Below are 18,001 nucleotides of genomic sequence, written 5' to 3'. Positions count from 1 at the left end.
CACCCTCGCGCTCTCTGTGTTTCGAGCGGCTCTCACGCGGCAGTGGCATGCACGGGGGGGAATCCGAGCGGGCGTGTTTATTCGACCTAGATCTGTCCAATGGGAGCTCGTCGCGAGCGGGGCGACGAGTTCCCGCAGCCAATCGGAGTCACAGCCGCGAGCGGGCAGGCTTCGTCTCCGCGTGCCTGCTCCACGTGAGCCCGAGCTATTGTACGCCGGGAGGCAACGTGCTAAAGCGTTCCCCTCGCCTGAAAGAACGGCTCACTCACGTTTTCTGTGGATTACAAGAAACTGGAAAAGCCACGCTGCTCTACCCGATTATACCAGAAACCCCAATCTGTGCCTGCGACGAGCACAGTTATAAGCCAGTTGTCTCGTGCCCAATAAAATTAAAGGTAAAGAAGTGTTTGTGTCGGTGGGAACCAGGAGGATCATCACTTCTCCTTCTGTCACACTCGTGCAGGCGCTGATTCACACATCCACCGCTGCAATTCAAGCCATCCAGAGGAAGTCACGATGTTTTTGTACCTGTCAGACAAAACAAACAGCCGTCTCTCCTCGAGGTGTGGCACGAGAGGGGGCGTGTCTCATAAATAATAGAGCTGGAATTGAGAGATCAGTCAGGAACGGCCCCGCCCACTCCAAAAACCTCGCGCGCTTGTTCTCCGACGCTGTGACGTCACGTGCACTGCCCGTGTCCGTTCCAGCTGAGGGGAGATGGTAGGACGTGGACGTCGCGCGGCCCAACACAGATTCAAGCTCGTGCGCCCGTGACTGGATCCACCGGATGCCAAAAAAAAAAAGTACAGACATCGAAGAAGGAAACGACCCCCTCCTCCACCCGACGGACAAATGAGCGCGACAGCAGAGAAGAGAAACAGCAACACAACTTGTCATCTGACCGACGCAGCCGCTGCTCCCGTCGCCGTCTCGTCTCAAGACAACACACACTTTCCCCTCGGTTGTTTTGTTTTTGGGGGCTTTGCTTTTTAACTACTTTTGGATTTTGAATACCGGACGATTATCTCGGGAATATTATTATTATTATTTTTTATAACATTTTATAATATTCCTCTTTTCGTGCGGTTTGCGGGTTGGCATTTTAACGCCTTTGCATTTATATATATATAGATATAAATCTATATTTTATTATTATGGACAGTATTTCCACTCAGATGGTCTGACTGTCCCTCCCACACGGGTCCTCTGAGAATAACAAGCCTGAGCAGCTGAAGAGTTTTAACAGCCAATTGCAATGGAATACTTCGATGAGAATATTTATTCGAGGAAATAAGGAGCTCTACTTCACTACAAATACCAGGTTAGTAAACGCTGCATGTGTTAGAAGTTAATACTGTGTTTATATTCGGTCTTTTTTTTTTTTCTCATGGACTCTTCTCAGAACTACCCCCCCCCCCCCCTCACGCGCACTCATCCAACATATTTGTCCTCTTGCTAGGTACTCCAAGTCACATTGCCTCGCCCTCAAGTACCCCAGGTGTCTCTCTGTGACCCCCCACCCCTCCTCCTCCTCTTCTGGCGCAGGATGTCCAGGCAGCTCTCCCAGCTTCCGAACCCTGACCTACCTGCTGGTGCAAGCCCCCAATTTGGAAGTTGTACCCAGCCTGCAGGTTCCCTCACAGGGGGGCACCTCAACTCAATGGCAGGGCTGAAGTCCCTCCTGCAGCACCCCATGAAGGGGGACCAGCGCTTAAGAAGCCCATGTGATGCAAAAGGTGAGGTTGTGCACCACATGACAGTTGATCAATCCAATGCTACGACCTAGCCACTGTTTTGTCCTTCAAATATGAAATGTTGAATGCCATTAAAAACACAGAACATGCCATAAATGTTGGCACGTGTCCACCGTAGCCCAACACACTATGACACATAGGGATGATGACTCTCAAATGACCTCCATGGATTAGAACCACCGCCACCACTTCAAATTAGGAGGCAGATTACAATGGGTGTGAGTATGTTTTGGTGAAGCTGTAATGCTGTGCAGGCGCGCCTTCTGGTCACTGCTGGTATCTCCAGCCATTGTGAGACTTGTTCAGGAGCTTACGTATATGTTATGACAACAAATTGGTTTTGGCTCTGGCTTAATGCTGTGATTCAGCCACCATCTGGTCCATCTGGGAGTATTTGTCTGCGAGATAGAATAAGAAAAGAGATTTAGCCAAAAAGTGCATCTTAGGGACACACCTGCCACTCGTTTAGTATTCCACTAAGATGGAGAGTTGGTGTTAGCATCCATTTTAGAGAGGCCACAGACTGAGATATCCAATAGGTGCTAGAGGTTTCTTGTCATCTCGAATTGATAATAATTATTTTTGCTGTCTTCTGTCTGGCAGACAAAGACAGATCTCTGGACCTGGATGAGGACTCCTTGGGAGTGTGCTCTATGAGGAATGGCAGTGGAATAGGCAGTAGCAGCAATAGCTGTGGAGGAAGTGGCAGCAGTGGCAATGGAGGAGGAAGTTTCAACCAGTTCCTGGGGCCTCTCTTGTGGGATCGCACCCTACCTGCTGATGGGGGCCTCTTCCAGCTTCAGTACATGGACTTGGAGGAGTTTTTGACCGAAAACGGAATGGGTAGCATGCACAACAACAACAGTTCCAGTTCGGCCCAGATCCCCTCGCAGAGCTCCCCATCGGCTGTACCCAACCAGAGCTCCCAGTGCCTTCCGTCCTCATCTCCACCCGGCTCTTCGTCCTCGTCACCCTCGTCCTCATCTTCCCCTTCGCTCATTGGCTTGGAGGTGGCTCAGCCCCAGAGCCTGTCAGGAGGAAACGACTGTCTGCATGGTGAGTTCAGTGATACGCGTTAAGATAAACAAGGATATTTCTTTATTCAAGGTTTGTCCATATCACGAAATGGCTTGTGCACAGTTGACAAGCTGAAAGACACAATGTGAGACTGATATGAGCCCAGTAGACCCCACAGTTCACTAAAGCTTCCAATCCAATCAAGGTTATGAGGTATGCTCATGATATTCCCACGAGAACATGATTCAGCATTTCAGCTCCCTTGAATCTAAAAGAGAAAACTTTTTTTTTTTTTTATCCTGTGTGACAAACCAAAGTCAGGAGTCACATGTCCTCAAGGGAAAATTAACAGAGAAAACAGACTTCAGAATTGGCTGCTAAACAATGACTGAAATTTCCTCCGGGGTTCTTTCAGCATCAAGGGAGCAGAGAAATGTGGAGTGAAGAAAAACAGAGTTGGAGAATTGAAAATAGCTGTTGTAAAGAAAGACATCATGAGATGTTTTATGAGTCAACGTCAGTGGTTTAGTTCTGTTTGGCATGTGATCGATGTACTTGAGCATTGGACACAATCAGCATTCAACGCCAGCCAATTATTAATATGCAGCAGGATCAAAACACTACTGAGAGAGAGAGAGAGAGAGAGAGAGAGAGAGAGAGGGAAGTGTGTGGAGTGTTTGCAGTTGCGTGTCTTTAAATCTCTCCTCACTTCACACGCCACAGCCATGTGCACGCGTCGCTACACGTGCTGAGCGTATTGGAGTGGGAGAACTAGAGGCAGGGCCAGGAGACATGGAGGAGGAGTCCAGAGAGGAGGGAGGGACCTGCGGAGCAACAGGAAGATGTTCCCAGTGCTGCTGGACAGCCCAGTGAACATTTGCTGGCCAATGAATGACACCGAGAACACTTTGTATATGCTATGAGGCTGGAGTTAAGTGAATAATTCACATGAGCTCTCCCCAAAGCTAGAGAAGCAGCAGCGTCTCACTGACAGCTGCTACATGAATATTTCATGAAGGAAACTTCACAAGAATGCTATCCTTAAGAAGCAACCAGGCTTCCCTTTGCCTTCAGGTTCAGGCATTTTTGAAATGTTGCTGCACAAGTCCTGAAATGTGTCAGGACACAGTCACAAGCTTGTGTTCTCTGAGGGTTGAGACACGTGGAGAAAAACGCAGCAGATCTACTCTGTAGTCTTGAGTTCCAGCAGGGAGAGGAGGGCTCAGGGTTGCGTGTTCTTTTCAGCCAAACCTTTCACCAGGTGGCGGCTCTGACTAATTCCTGCTGTTTGGTGTATAAACCATTGAAATCTCCTGGTTTAATCACTCATGGCGGTCAATGCACGGCGGAGGTTCCATGGTTAATATCCAAGACTTAAGAGGATGTTTGTGCCTGCTGGTTGTGTGTCTATGAAAGCACTTTTTAATTTGTTCAGTCGTGTTACGGGAGGATTGTCGCTGTGGAATATGGAAACAACACGATTGAGCGGTTTTGTGCACGTGATAGCACCTCGCTAGCCAGTGCACAACCCTGGTCATAGATTACCACAGCTGTTCTACTTCCCACCTATTCATAAAAAAGTATTTTGATAATCCAGTTTATGTAATCCAGTGATCGATTTTTAAAGGGATTATGACAACACTCCCTGTTATACAAGTAGGAGCCCTGGAATTAAATTAAAAAAATGAAAAACAATCGGGTTCTTTTAAGATATTATGGGCGTGTTCCTTTTATTCACCACAGCCCAGCCTAATGTTAGCGGCTAGCCTGTCAACAAGCACCTCAACTTGATGTGATAGAAAATGGATTTTTATAGAATAAGCAATTTCATATTTGTATCGATTTAAACAGTTTGAAAAATATACTTTCCACTATATTTTATCGATTATTATCATAGCTGAACTTCTAAGCGAGTTAAGTTTATTTTGAAGGCATTTTGCAGCCCAATAGAGGGCGCCCATAGCTCACGGTGGGATATTGGATCGTGAATATTAGAATCGGGTGCTGATACTGAAGTTATTCACGGATCGGATTTTAGAACGATTGTGACGATCCAGGTTCCTCTTTTGCTGGGTTATGAGCTCGCTGCAACATCCACTCAAAATCCTTAAAAGCGTGTCTTTTTTGCCTTTTTCATAAGAAGCGCTGTGCAGTCCACTAGTGTGACTATAAACTAACAACAAAAATAATGAGGATGTTCAAAGAAATAGGTATTGGAACCCATATGTACAGATGTGTATCAAAAATTGTGTTTTTTTTTTTTTTTTTTTTAGAATTTTGAACTTTGAAGTGAAAAGCCCATTAGAGGCCGCTCATGGCTCTACCGCAGGCCCCAGCCCAGTGGTTGAGAAACACCCCTTTATAACACTTAGCACCTCTTTTGCTCGTTCTTATACAGTGTTTCCGCAAGCCTGTAACAGTTTGTCCGGATCATGTAGAAGCAGCTGTATGGCACGAGGGGACTCTCCTATATGAGTCCATCTATGGCTGGTGGGAAGTTGCATTTCATGATGTGTTCAACACATGTCGCCGTACTTTTTCGACTTTTCCTTGAGGCAGTTCAGCGGTTGCTGTTTGAACTTTAAAAGACACAAAAGCCTGCCTTTGTTTCGACTCTACTTGATGGATGTCCCACCCCTGGCTAGCATCTCCCATTCAAGGTCTTTCAGGTCACATTTAGAGTTTGATCATATCACAACAAGTCAGCCACCGGTGATTTTTTTTTTTTTTTTTTAACTGTGTGCAGATTACAGAACATTTAGTGGGATTTTTTTTTCCTGCTAAACAGCAAAGTCGGAAAGTTGAGTAAGGTGCATCACACCTTAAAGGGGGGTGGGGTTGGTGTGAGATTTATCCCTATACTGGCCCCACTTAAAGAAACTGGTTGGAAAGGGAGGAGTGGAAAGTTACATAACACTTCCACTTTTAGATTGCTCTATTAGTGTTTAGTTCTGGATGGTGGCTTTGGTGTAGCAGGAGTCCTCAATGGATTTATTGATAAAAGTAGCTGATGTCATGTCCTGATTGAACCAAAAAAAAACTCAATGCGGTCGGATGTATCGGCTGGTTAAATCAAATTTCTTTCCACAGTGAAAGATTTCAGAGGATTGAAAAAAGCACAACTCCATAGTTCTTTTCTTTAACTTGTGTTGTATGCAGTTGGAGAACCAGAAATCAATTGAAATGATGTCTGTCCATCAGTGACAGCCCGAGTGTGTAATGAGTCACTCCTGACTACGATCCTTTGATCCGTCAGCATGGTAGTACATGAACTACATGAGACAGTGACACGTCTTGACTCTATATTTGTTATCTAAAAAGTGTGCTATATTACTTAATTGTATGAAAATGTATTTATATACACCCCTGCCCCTGTCTATAAACCTCCTCCATCTCTGGAATCTGGTTTTAAAAGGTTTTCAATCCTTTGCAATCATTTAACGGTTGAAGGAATGTTGTTTGTTGTTTTCACACCAAGTGAGTAGCTCTCTGCTTCCACCTGGTGGCCACTGTGACGTACTGCTGCGTGTCTTTGTGCAGTTTTAGCCTGTTGTCTCAAGCTCCTGTGTCTTCACGATAAATTAGACTAGAATGCATCCCAGAATACTTTCACGAAAACACGGAACACAGAACATTCTTCTTTTTATTTCCAGGGAGTCAGACGAGTATGAACGACTCCTGTGAGTCACCATCCTCTTCTTCCTCCTCGTCCTCTTGTCCACCTTTGCTGACGCCCACGGGCAGCGGGCCAGATGGGATTGGAATGTTCGACATGGATTCTTCAGACATGGCTTTGTCCAATGACTCCAGCCAGCAGAACTTTGACCCCAGGAGGCAGACTTTCAGTGAAGAGGAGCTCAAACCACAGCCCATGATCAAGAAGGCACGCAAGATCCTGGTGCCTGATAACATGAAGGTAAGCACTTTGTCAAACAAGCTGTCACTGCAGGCTTAACCGTCAGTTTAAATGGAAAAAAGGATCAATTATAGATCTTTGGCTTTGTCTGGAGATCATTGAAAAGTAGAGCTCTGGGTGGGTTGGTCATATAGTTTGATATGCAGTCCATGACCCCAAACTTAAGATCATCCCATCAAAGATGCTGGAAGATGTCTTCCATTTATACTTGATAACTGACCAAATTTATAGATTAGCTGTCAAATTCTTTGCAGATTTGTTGTCTATAATTGACAAGTGATTTCAACATCAATTTGAGGGTAGATGTGACTAAATTGTGGGGAGTTTTGAACACCAGCACACTCAAAACAAACTACAGAATATATTCATTTGAGGAAAAATTCGTCTGGTGTTGTTGACTCTGGATGAAGGCTTTGTGAAGAAACGAATGTTTAGATTCAGTGCTCACATTCACTGAACGAGCGCTGGATTGATGATTCAGATATGACATAGAGGAGTATTCCTAAGAGAACGACTGATGACTGTTACACTGATTCCTCCGGTCGTGTGATGTATAATGTAAAATGTTGTGAAATATTAACACTTTCTACGCTCCTTTTGCAGGATGAGAAGTACTGGACCAGGAGATATAAAAACAACGAGGCAGCAAAGCGTTCCCGAGATGCCCGCCGTCTCAAGGAGAACCAAATATCGGTGCGTGCTGCCTACCTGGAGAGAGAGAACGCAGCCCTGAGACAGGAAGTGGCCGAGATGAGGAAGGAACTGGGCCGGTGTCGCAACATCCTTAGTAAATACGAGAACCGTCTCGCTGACCAGTGATGACGGTGCAGAGAACAAGTCTGGAAGAGGAGGAATAAGCTGGATACTTTTAAGAGACATTTTTTGGGACGGACAGATTGAGGTCATGGTGATGATGATGATGATGATGATGAGGAGGAGGAGGAGGAGGAGGAGAAAGAGGAGGATGACTATGATGATGAATGTAAAAGACAAGGAGGTTTGTGTTTCGCAGCTCAGGTGTCCTGTTTTGTTGAGGTGGCAGTGATGGTTGGCGAGAATAATTTAACAGATGAAAGATGTGACTTTTAAGAGTTTTGTTATTGGAGAATTGTATATTTTTATAATACGTAAGAAAAATTAGAGGGAGAGCTAATTTGGAGAATAATTTTGTATATTTTCTACATGACGGGGATTTAGCGGCAGGGGAATGCTATGGTAAATCTCTTTTTATTATAGATGAGTCGGGAGATCTTTAACAGGTGGTCAGCCATTGATGAGTATTTTTTTGACTTGATTATTATAGTCAGGATGCAGCAGCAGGGGCAAGGACGCGTGTAACAATTGTAATATAGAGAGCAAAATTATCTTAAAGACGTATAGTTCAACATTTTTGTGGATTGTACTTACTCAAGCACTTAATTTTTTTTTCCTGTTATATTTCTGTCACTGGGAATGGGCATGCTTGGACTAAAGAATAAAGAGACAAGAGGAGGAGACACCATGTATACAGTCCTGCACTGTCTTGACTGTCTTGTGCATTTTTTTTTTTTTTTAAATAGAGCAACATCCTTTGTAATTGATTGATCTTTACGTTCCCTGTTTACCCTCTCATCAATATTTGTACCTCAGGCTAAATCTCATAACTTTGGTACATTTTTCTTGTATCTTTGACCTCATCCCCGCTGTTGAAAGCTTTGAAATCTGCTCTGTTGTTGAATATTTTAACCCCAGCTGGTGAAAGTGATGCCCCCCCCCCCCCCCCCCCCCCCCATACACACACATTACTTCTCTGGATTCTTCTAGTATGGGACATTTCTCCTCCTCTATTTCTGTCATTCGCAAACATCACAGTTGTCTCTTGTACCTTGATGGTACATAAGGTGGTATAAGAGTATTGTAACATATACCCCCCCCCCCCCCGGTAAAATGCACATTGTTCCTTTACTGTATTTTTACCATTGCATTTTGAAATCAGCATCAACACGGGAGGAGAAATATTGTGTATATTGGAAAGGCCTATATTATTGTTTGTATTTGATGTATTCCAGGAGTGGAATTGTGTTAATTCTCAGATGTCTGGGAGAAATAAAAGCCAAAATTTCCTATGTTGAACCATACAGCTTATTGCTTTTTAGTGCTTTTTCAATAATTCTCCTTCCTTACTCCTGTTATTACTTTTTTGGCATATGTATAAACATCTGTGTACCCACAACACCTTCACATGGTGCACTATGGTATGTTCCTTGGGGAGGGATGACTAGTAATAGAGTGTGATTGTATTCCCTGTAATGACTCATGAATAGTCACCATAACTTCTATTATTATTGTTATGATTATGATGGTTATCCCTCTTACTGTTGCTGTTCTATATTATTGAATGATTTTTCTTCCTTTGGATGATCTGTTGCACCTTGAAACATCTCTGATCTCCAGTTTTCCCGAGAAAGACGATTCAAATGGATTAGAAAATAAAAGGAGAAAAAAAATCCTGTTATTTGCATCCTCCAGACGTTACTCACATCCGCTATGGACACTGCTGCCACTTTTCTTTGATCATGGATTTCACGAACATGGCTCGATAATTTGAACACGAGGTTCATCCAGACTTACTTTACCTTTCACGACGAGCTCATCTGTTCCCAGCTGTGTATGGACTATGCACACCACCGTCCTTGTTGGTTCTCTCAGCCTTTTACCACCTCAATAAGTGATTGTTCGCTCTCCCAACAGGATTTAGTCTCTAATATCCTCACAGTGAAGAATCTTCTAGAGACTCTTAATTGAACTACAACTACCCTGCCATGTCAGTGGGGTCCATTGTGCTCAGCACACTAAGTGCTGGTTATATGGATGTAGTCAAGATTTCCCCAAAACACCAATAAAAGATTACTCTCATTCTGCACTCTTCTCACTTTCTTAGGTATTAAGATTTTATTTAGCATGTCTGGATACTTCTTTCTTTGCTCAAATTAAAGCCAGGCTAGCGGCAGGAACATGGTGAAAAGGACTACTCCATGATTTGTTTACTCAAGCCTGATAACCAGACTTTAAAATGCAGCAAAAGGACTTTTGGTCCCCTGCCTGTTTGTCACATTGTGCACATTCCTTTAATAGGCAAAACAGTTCAGCCATTGGCCAACAAAAGCCCATTTTTAAGGTAAATGTGTCATGTTAATGGGGCTGGCGTGCTTGCAGAATTAATTCTCTAAATAAACGGTGATAACTTTTAAAGTGCAGGGTTTATATGGGTGTTGGAAATCCTTGAAAAATGCTTGAAACCAAATGCGGTGTTTTCAAGGATTTAAAAGTACTTGAAACTGCAATTGTGTTCATAAGGTGAATACAAAGTTCCTGCAGAAAATAATGTGAAGCTGAAGCTGTGAACAGCTGAAATAAACTCAGAGATGGAACAACAATTGACAAAAAAATGGCCAGAATATTAATAAATCATTTATTTGGATTCTAAACTTTATTTGCAGTGTAACACATTTATGTAAGATATTGCCATTTGAATGAATAATTTGCTTTCGAGATAAGGAAATGGAAAAAGGAGAGAATTGCCTTCTCTTGCCTTATATGTAAAATTAAGATGGCTTTGATCAATGCACACTTGCTCTGAAAGACGGAGAATGAACATGTAATGTATTACAGCTGTAAGGTGCTGGAAAAGTTTGAAAATGCACCTCAAAAGTGCTTGAAAAGTTTTTGAATTTCACTTTGAAAACAGAGTCAGGAACATACAGAAGAAACTAGAGATTTCAATTCAAGATGCGGCTGCACGGTTCGATGAGCAGACGACAGAAAATTCCCGAGCTCGTTACACATCGCATTTGTTTACTCGCATTTGTTTATTGTGCGTTGGAGCAGCAGCCATGTGAAGGTCACTCCCGTTATCTGCTGCCTCAACAAAAAATGGGTGAAAGGTCCTCTAGACTGGAATTCTAATTCTCTCCTCCTCAACACGAACCAGATGTTTGCTCCTGGGCTGTACCCTCTCCCTCTCTCCCTCTCTTTCTCCTCCACTCCCTCCCTTTCTCCTTCTCCCCCCTTCTCCCACCCTTTGTTCCCCTTCCTTAAAAATGCTGTGTCCGCACGTCCCTCCCTCATATCGTCCGAGGCCTGGCTTCAAGGATGGACTGTGCACTGCTACTCTTGACCCTCTGGGCTCTGACTGGAACTGTGTCCCTGCAGGCTTCAGGTAAGCCCTCTGACTCTATCCATCATTCTCACCCGGGAGACGATCCACACAGGTGGCCTGTCAGAAATGCTCTGGGTTCATGGGAAAGGATGAGACCGTGCATAGATATTAGTTTCTTTGATTTAACTAAAAAAAAAAAACAGGAACTGCTCTTTCACTGATTCTGCTACCATCCACAACTGCTGCATGTCAAGGTGGTGGTTTTTTTAGTTTTTGTTTTTTTTAGTAGTACTTTTACTTGCTTGGAAGTATTTCATGATACACGCTAAATCTTGTAACTATCATAGGTGCTACACGCATGTACAGTACAGTGTGTCTCCATGTGTGTAACCACAGCACGTGTGTTTAGGTGAAAATGAAGCCACACGTGCTTTTGGCAGAGTGAACATCGTAGCACACATGTTTTCATTCTTAAAAATGAAGAGAGGGGAACCCAGTACATCTCCCCCTTTCCTCCCCTCTGCTCCTCAAATGTTCTGTACATTGTGGGTGTGGATGACAGCGTACATGCTTTAGTGATGGGATACACAGCCTAATGGAGAAGCGAGGAAAATACAAAGTGAATTCTGCTGATAAAACACATAATAAATACTGTAAATGAGTAAGATTTACAAAATAAAAGTTTCTATTTGTTGCACGGCAAAGAGTTTTAAAACTGGGAGGCAACTTGGGTGGCACACGTTGGCTGACCACCCACATTTATTTTCCTTCTGACAAACAAATGGCATTTGGCCAACAAACTGTCAATACGACCTTTAGTGTTTTTACAAGGGGGGGGGGGAGGCATGAATGGAGTTGTAATAGTAAACAAAAGGGGCAATTACTGTGACATGTAATGGTGTGTGTGGTATCACAAAAGGAGCATGTCCAGAGAGACTCCTGGGAGAAGAGAGAAGGAGGGCGTGTCCTCGCCCCTGCAAGGCTGATGGAGACTGTGGCGTGAAGCGTCAGTGTCTGTGTGACGGCCAGTGTGGTCTCAGCTGTGTGGCTCCAGGTAACTCTTTTTATGCATGTGTGCCCCCCACCCCCTCCCCTCCCCAGTTGTTCCTGTTAACGCAAGTGTGAGCTCAGTCATTGAAAGCGTTTTTGTGTGTGTGTGTGAGTGTGTGTGTGTGTGTGTGCGTGCAGCTGTGTCAACACACACTGTGTGTTTTTTAAGTGGAAAATAAAATAAATGCCTTCATCATGCACTTTGTGGTCTCGATACATGCCCATTGCCAGTGCTGAACTCAAGCTTTTCATTATGCTTGCACATCATAAAAGGAGACAATTACAAGTTATTCAACCTCATTAAGGTCTCCATTTGTCTAACACAAGAACAATCATTCTGTGAATCTTTTATTACCCACCTCTCGCTTTCCTGCATCTGGATTGTGTCTTTTCTCCTCAGGTCGTGTTTGTCTCTGGCCTCTACCCCCCAGTGACAACGCTGTAGTTCGCCTCCTCTCTCCCACTCCCACCTTCTCTGCCCTTCTCGAAGTGCGATGCAAGCCAGGATTCACTTTGCCCAATGGTTTGGATGCCACTATCCGCCGTTGTCAAGGCGACCGACAGTGGAGCGGGGATGAGCCCATCTGCACAGGTGGGTTTAGAGTTCAACAGAAAAATGTTCTTTCTCACTCTGTTGGCCTTCATAACAAAGAATTCATACTGAGAATAATAAGCTCTCTCTGGAAGGATGTTGTCCTGGTAATGGAGTGTAGTGGTGTTTTTAACAGTGTTTCCGACAATGGTCAAGGAATGAGGGTAGCTCTCTGTGTTTATGAAAGACATATACTCACTGGAATGAAACCCTTCTGTGATTGTGTTAACTGAGACATTGCACAACTGGGCCCTATTCTCCTCATCACCATAGCAACCAGAGCTGTAGCAGCTCATATCGACTGTCTGAAGACTTTGCAGTTGAACTGTTGATACATTTAAATGATTGAAGTTGGTACATTTACATGTGTTTGCACTGAAATATGTATGAATGCAGGTTGCTGGGGTCAGAGCAAAGCTGTAAACACACTTGGACAAACCATAAGCGTCTGGATCCTTTCTTGATAAATCTTAAGTTATAAATATTCATACAATTTCATGTTTATCTATTAGCAGAAAGGGACAAAGACTCAGTATTTCTCCACAAGATTATCTCTAGTTGAAATATTCGAAAGCTCTCTAAATATAGAACAACAGCAACAAAAAAAGGTATAATTTGTTGTGCAGCCTTATTTCTTTTACCTCTGTGCACAGCGGTACATGAAATAAAGGCGTTAGTGGGCCAATCGTTCCAGACACATCTAATCATACAGCGCCTTAAAATACATTGCCTTTGTCAGCCCCTTGGTTCTGATATAAACAATACAGTTTCAGCCTTCAAGGTCCGAGGCTTGCTGCATTAATCACGCGCCTGGAACAACAGCAAACACGCTCTCTTAGGAATCCTCAACCCGGCTGGTTCCCGATGTCACCCGAGAGATTTTTTAGTAATTCAAAGATGTGAAATAAGGATACGATTCTCGGCTCTCTCTCTCGTAGAGTATCCTCCTGCTGAAAGACAGGCAGAAGGTAGGTGGGTTTTGAATGTGTGAGAGCATTTGTATTGTGTGTGCTTTTGCATGTGTGCTTGAGTGTGAGTCGAGCTCCTTCACGCCTGTTGAGAGACAGTGGGCGGCAGATCACTGTCAAAGTGGCACAGAGCTGTGTGTGAGGGAGTGTGTGTTTATCAGAGAGAGAGTGAGAGTGAGGTAGAGGGGTAGTTTTTTTTCCTGTGCACATTAGATGTGTATGTGCAGGGGGTGGATTGTACATGTGTCAGATTTTCTGTATGTGCGTGTGTGCGCGCGTGTGTGTGTGTGTGTGTGTGTGTGTGGGCGACAGATCACAGTCAGGAGAGTCAGAGAGCTCTTTTGGTCATGCTGCTTCAGGCCTTTCTGTTCTCTGTTCGCCTCTCCTCTTCTCTCTTCTCTCATCCTCTTCTCCTCTCATCCTCTTCTCCTCTCATCTCTTTCTCCTCTCATCCTCTTCCATCTGAGGGCTCTGATAAGGTCTTTCTCTACAATAGGAGCCAAGGACAAGCATGCAGCTCTGGGCTGTTTAGTGTTGGTGTGTGTGGCTGTGTTTGTCCGGAAAAACAGAGGGGGGCTTTTATGGAGACTAGCTGGACCTTTACATCTTTACTCTCATTCAGATGACTGTGTATTTATCATAGCAGTTTATTCAAAATCACTGTTTTATTTCATTTTTCAAAAAGAAGAATTTAATACACCTGTTTCACAGCACTCCGGTGCTGCAGCATGTGTGGGTGGCATCAGTACAAGGCAAAGGGGTGGTATATGAAAACAGAACTCGGCTCCAGGCTCTCATCTGCAGCCAAACACACTCGTAACTCTCCCTCTCCCATAGGTGCCTTTACATTTTTATATTAACGTTTCTCCATTTCAGATACCTAAGACAGCCCTCAGGCTGGATATGTCTCTGCCTTTCAAAGCCACGCTCAGCTCTGAAAACCTGCGCTTGATGGAGCTCAGGTCGCTCCGGCCTCTCTCCAACTACCACTCTTGATATTTATATTTCCACGATCGTGAAGTACTCAAACTTTCAGGAATGAACACAGCGAGGTGTTACACAATCCCAGAATATAGCTCTGACCCCAGAGAGGTGTGAGGAGTTTTACCTGCTTGTTGAACTTTGATTTATTATCTAAGAACGATTGTTACAACTTAAATAGATCAAGCCAGATACAGACCTTGGCTGGAACAAGTCAAATGAGGTAACATGTTTCCCCTGCTCTCATGTTAAATCAAATCCATACTAACTCCAATTTGTTGTCTGCTTTATCTGACGATTTATTGGATTTGCCTGAATGTTTTATTCTTTGTATCGCAATGTGACACACAGATACTTTAGATAAACCCGCAGTGTTTTACACAAAGCTGTATCACTATAATGCAAAGCTCCTTTACTTAAGCAGGAGTAGTTATTACTAATGTAATATAATCACTCATCAGTATTTGAGGATGAGTTTAAATTTTTAGAAAAAGTGTTGCAGAGAAACCATATCTTTGCTCCCTGTTATTGAATAATAACTCACTTATGTCACCTCCACTACACATAAAAGTCCTGCGTTGAAAATTCTACTATTAAGTGTTTCGAGGTTTACCACAAATCACATTTACAAATCAAGACATTATGCAGACAATATTAGAATAGAATAGAATAGAACAGAGTAAAATACTGCATGAAAAATTCATCTTAGGCATTGTAAGACATGATAATTAACAAGAAAAACACAATAAATTGTAAACATGGCAAGACAATCACATGAAAACAAAATAAAAGCTAATTTAGAGCCAATGTGAATTATTCTATACTGTTGGTAGTTTCATTTATATTGATGTGACACAATTTCTGTTTTTTTTTACTACAGTTTTGTAGTAACTTGTAGTTACAGCTGACAGATGGATTTAGGACATAAAATGTATTTTTTGTGTCTAAGCTGTGCAGAAGTACTGGAATTCTGAGGTATTATTGAGAAGTATCTTACAATCAACTTCAATATACACAACTGATGTAAATTTCTTCCACTATATATAAGGAGGTTCAATTTCTGGCAAGCCTGTCCTCCTTCTTCTTTCATGAAATCACTAGGATGTAATTATTTTTTGCTTATTTGGAAGAACCCGAACTCTGATGATGAGAAACTATAACACCTAATTGAGCTCCTCCTCTCTTTCTGACCTTCAGAAGCTCAGTCGCCTGACGCCATCACTGCTCGAACCTGTCCTCTACCCGAGGAAGTGATCAACACCTTCAGCATCCAGGGTGATGCTGCCTTTGGAACGTCCATCCGCTACAGCTGCCTATCAGGGTGAGAGACAGAGAGAGAGAGAGAGAGAGAGAGAAAGAGAGTGTGTGTGTGTGTGTGTGTGTGTGTGTGTGAGAGAGAGAGAGAGAGAGAGAGAGAGAAAGAGAGGAAGGGAAGGGGAGATGAAACGGTTCAGGTTGTGTAGGCAGAAGCTATGAGAACTTGAAAAGGTAGGGAGGTAGATATGGAGGAAGCGAGAGGACAAGGACAGTGTGAAGAAGATGGAGGGAAGGCTTGAATAGAGGAGAGGTGTTGGGGAAGGAGGGATGATGAGTAATGAATAGCAGGGAATTCATTTTGATCTCCCAGCTGACGATCTCTGCATTCAGCTAACTAGGTCATTACAGTCTAATGTTGAATTGACTCTCATTTTCACACTGACTCATCAGCAGGATGAGATGGGCCCAAACTCTGCACACAGGATTCAGACTCTTAAAAAGAGAGAGGGCGTGTAAGAGGAACCATTTACACCTTTTTTTCCACCATCACTTTTATTTAGAAGAAGCTCTTTAGCTGTCAATACTGTACATGTCACACAGCCATCTGTCCCTCTCTGCTCTCTCTCCTGCAGAGCCGACATAGTGGGAAGCAGTGAAAATTTCTGTCAGGATAATCAAACCTGGCAGTATCCTCACCCCATCTGCAAAAGTAAGTGTACTACACGTTCCTGCACTTTTGCAAACATGCATGCGTGTTCTTTTTAACACGCCGGCTCTCCTCCTTCATGGATTACAGGTGAACAAATAGTAATTGATATATGTAAGTGAATGAACCCACAGGCTGCAAATGTTTGAGTCCTTGGTAAAGTATTTGTGTTACATTATTTTTTTGTGTGTTCAAAGCGACTGACTCCAATCTGCTAACCCCCAGAACAACAGCTTTAAAAACCCACTGCTCTGTTTTATGGTACTTTTCTGCCATCTTGTGGCTATAATTTGTACTGCTTGGCCTGTTCCTCAGGAAGGGATGGGGAATGAATACACAATGCTTCCTGCAAAAGCGCTGGAAGGAATATGACTGACCCTGACCTTTTTTTAACGCCTCTCTATAGATATGTATAATTAATGCGCTTCTCTCGCTCTCTCAGAGGTGTACTGCCAGCCTCCTCAAGAGGTGGAGCAGGGCTACGTGGTAGCTGTCCAGAAGACAGAATATGATGTAGGCTTTGACATCCATTATCTCTGCAAAAAGAACTTCCTGCTAGATGGACCCCAGAAGGTCACCTGCCTGCCTAATGGCAGCTGGAGTGCATTGCCACCATACTGCAGAGGTGAGGGATGTTTCAAATGACCACACTAGAAATCTGTGCATAAGGAAAATGCACATTAACACTAGTGAACAAAGGACTTAAGATTTACAAGCTTACACAAATAATTTGAACTTTGATATGTATATTCTGATTCATCATTTTCACAGCTCGCTGTCTCATCCCTGCTGAGAGAAGCCGTGTGATTATCAACGGGTTGAAACGCTGGGCGTTTGACATTACAGACGCCATGGTTCGTCATGGGGAAAATGTGACATTCTACTGCAAACATCTTGACAAGCAATGCAGCTTCACTGCAACCCAGAGATGCTTTGATGGGAAGCTGAAGCAACCAGCCTGCTACCTTGGTAAACCTGAACCCTCCACAGACGCTTTTTTCTTATTTCACTGTGTCACTCAGATTTATTTCTTGACGTTGTTTTTCAGAGCCCACATGGTTACAGTACAAACTCTTCCCTCATCGGTTGGTCTCAGAGATTGAAGCATGTGAGCCTGATGATGTGATAACTTCCGTTGTCTGACCTTGCCCCAGCCAACACTCATAAGACTGTGTCACAGTATGAACGCGTCCCGACAAAGACCAGCACACACACACACACACACACACACACACACACACACACACACACACACACACACACACACACACACACACACACATGCACACAGACAGCAGTGCTATGGTGCATCAGTAGGCTAAGCTGTCTGACCTGTGCTTCTGGTGTGGTTGCTTTAAATGCGTCTCTTCTTCCTGCAGACTATCAAACTGCAGGCTTCATTTTAAAGTCCTCCACCAGCATATGCATCTTGTAAATAGCAATCATAGAGATAGTGTACATAAATGACATTAAAACACGTTATTATGCCAGTGATAATACCTTCAAGTAGCCTGACTCATAGGGTTTTGTGATATCACTGTGATTTTCCCTGCTGACGCATCAAGTCTTGAGGCTTGTAAGTTTTGATGTGAGTGATTTAAAATAAAACAATGTCAAAGTGG

At 43.5% G+C, this 18,001-nt stretch overlaps 2 protein-coding genes across 2 annotated transcripts; both read left to right on the top strand.

The window, feature by feature from the left end:
- Positions 1 to 262: 262 nt before the first annotated feature.
- Positions 263 to 9,582, top strand: dbpb (D site albumin promoter binding protein b). The gene is made up of 5 exons (XM_086218294.1): positions 263 to 1,321; positions 1,460 to 1,736; positions 2,358 to 2,810; positions 6,425 to 6,687; positions 7,291 to 9,582. Exons 2-5 carry the CDS (start codon positions 1,547 to 1,549, stop codon positions 7,504 to 7,506), a joined length of 1,122 nt encoding a protein of 373 aa, XP_086074420.1. The 5' UTR covers positions 263 to 1,321; positions 1,460 to 1,546; the 3' UTR covers positions 7,507 to 9,582.
- A 1,140-nt stretch (positions 9,583 to 10,722) lies between these two features.
- On the top strand, positions 10,723 to 17,995 carry ntd5 (ntl-dependent gene 5). The gene is made up of 8 exons (XM_086217176.1): positions 10,723 to 10,885; positions 11,745 to 11,879; positions 12,276 to 12,467; positions 15,614 to 15,737; positions 16,306 to 16,382; positions 16,822 to 17,004; positions 17,151 to 17,348; positions 17,428 to 17,995. The coding sequence occupies exons 1-8, from the start codon at positions 10,819 to 10,821 to the stop codon at positions 17,520 to 17,522; spliced, it is 1,071 nt and encodes a 356-aa protein (XP_086073302.1). The 5' UTR covers positions 10,723 to 10,818; the 3' UTR covers positions 17,523 to 17,995.
- The last annotated feature ends 6 nt before the right edge of the window (positions 17,996 to 18,001 follow it).

Source organism: Aulostomus chinensis, chromosome 11 (assembly GCF_037954235.1).
Source record: "Aulostomus chinensis isolate RoL2024-O1b breed Wild chromosome 11, RoL_Achi_v1.0, whole genome shotgun sequence".
NCBI lineage: Eukaryota > Metazoa > Chordata > Actinopteri > Syngnathiformes > Aulostomidae > Aulostomus > Aulostomus chinensis.
The sequence above is the reverse complement of the archived record's forward strand: the minus strand, read 5'-3'. Positions and strand labels throughout refer to the sequence as shown.

What these genes read in the sequence shown, in the direction of transcription:
- dbpb (XM_086218294.1), top strand. Translation starts at nt 1,547, where the DNA reads ATGTCCAGGCAGCTCTCCCAGCTTCCGAACCCTGACCTACCTGCTGGT. An exon ending in AGGAAACGACTGTCTGCATG is followed by an intron (nt 2,811 to 6,424) that starts GTGAGTTCAGTG and finishes TTTTATTTCCAG; the next exon opens with GGAGTCAGACGAGTATGAAC. An exon ending in TGGTGCCTGATAACATGAAG is followed by an intron (nt 6,688 to 7,290) that starts GTAAGCACTTTG and finishes CTCCTTTTGCAG; the next exon opens with GATGAGAAGTACTGGACCAG.
- ntd5 (XM_086217176.1), top strand. Translation starts at nt 10,819, where the DNA reads ATGGACTGTGCACTGCTACTCTTGACCCTCTGGGCTCTGACTGGAACT. An exon ending in TCTCAGCTGTGTGGCTCCAG is followed by an intron (nt 11,880 to 12,275) that starts GTAACTCTTTTT and finishes TTTTCTCCTCAG; the next exon opens with GTCGTGTTTGTCTCTGGCCT. An exon ending in GCAACCAGCCTGCTACCTTG is followed by an intron (nt 17,349 to 17,427) that starts GTAAACCTGAAC and finishes GTTGTTTTTCAG; the next exon opens with AGCCCACATGGTTACAGTAC.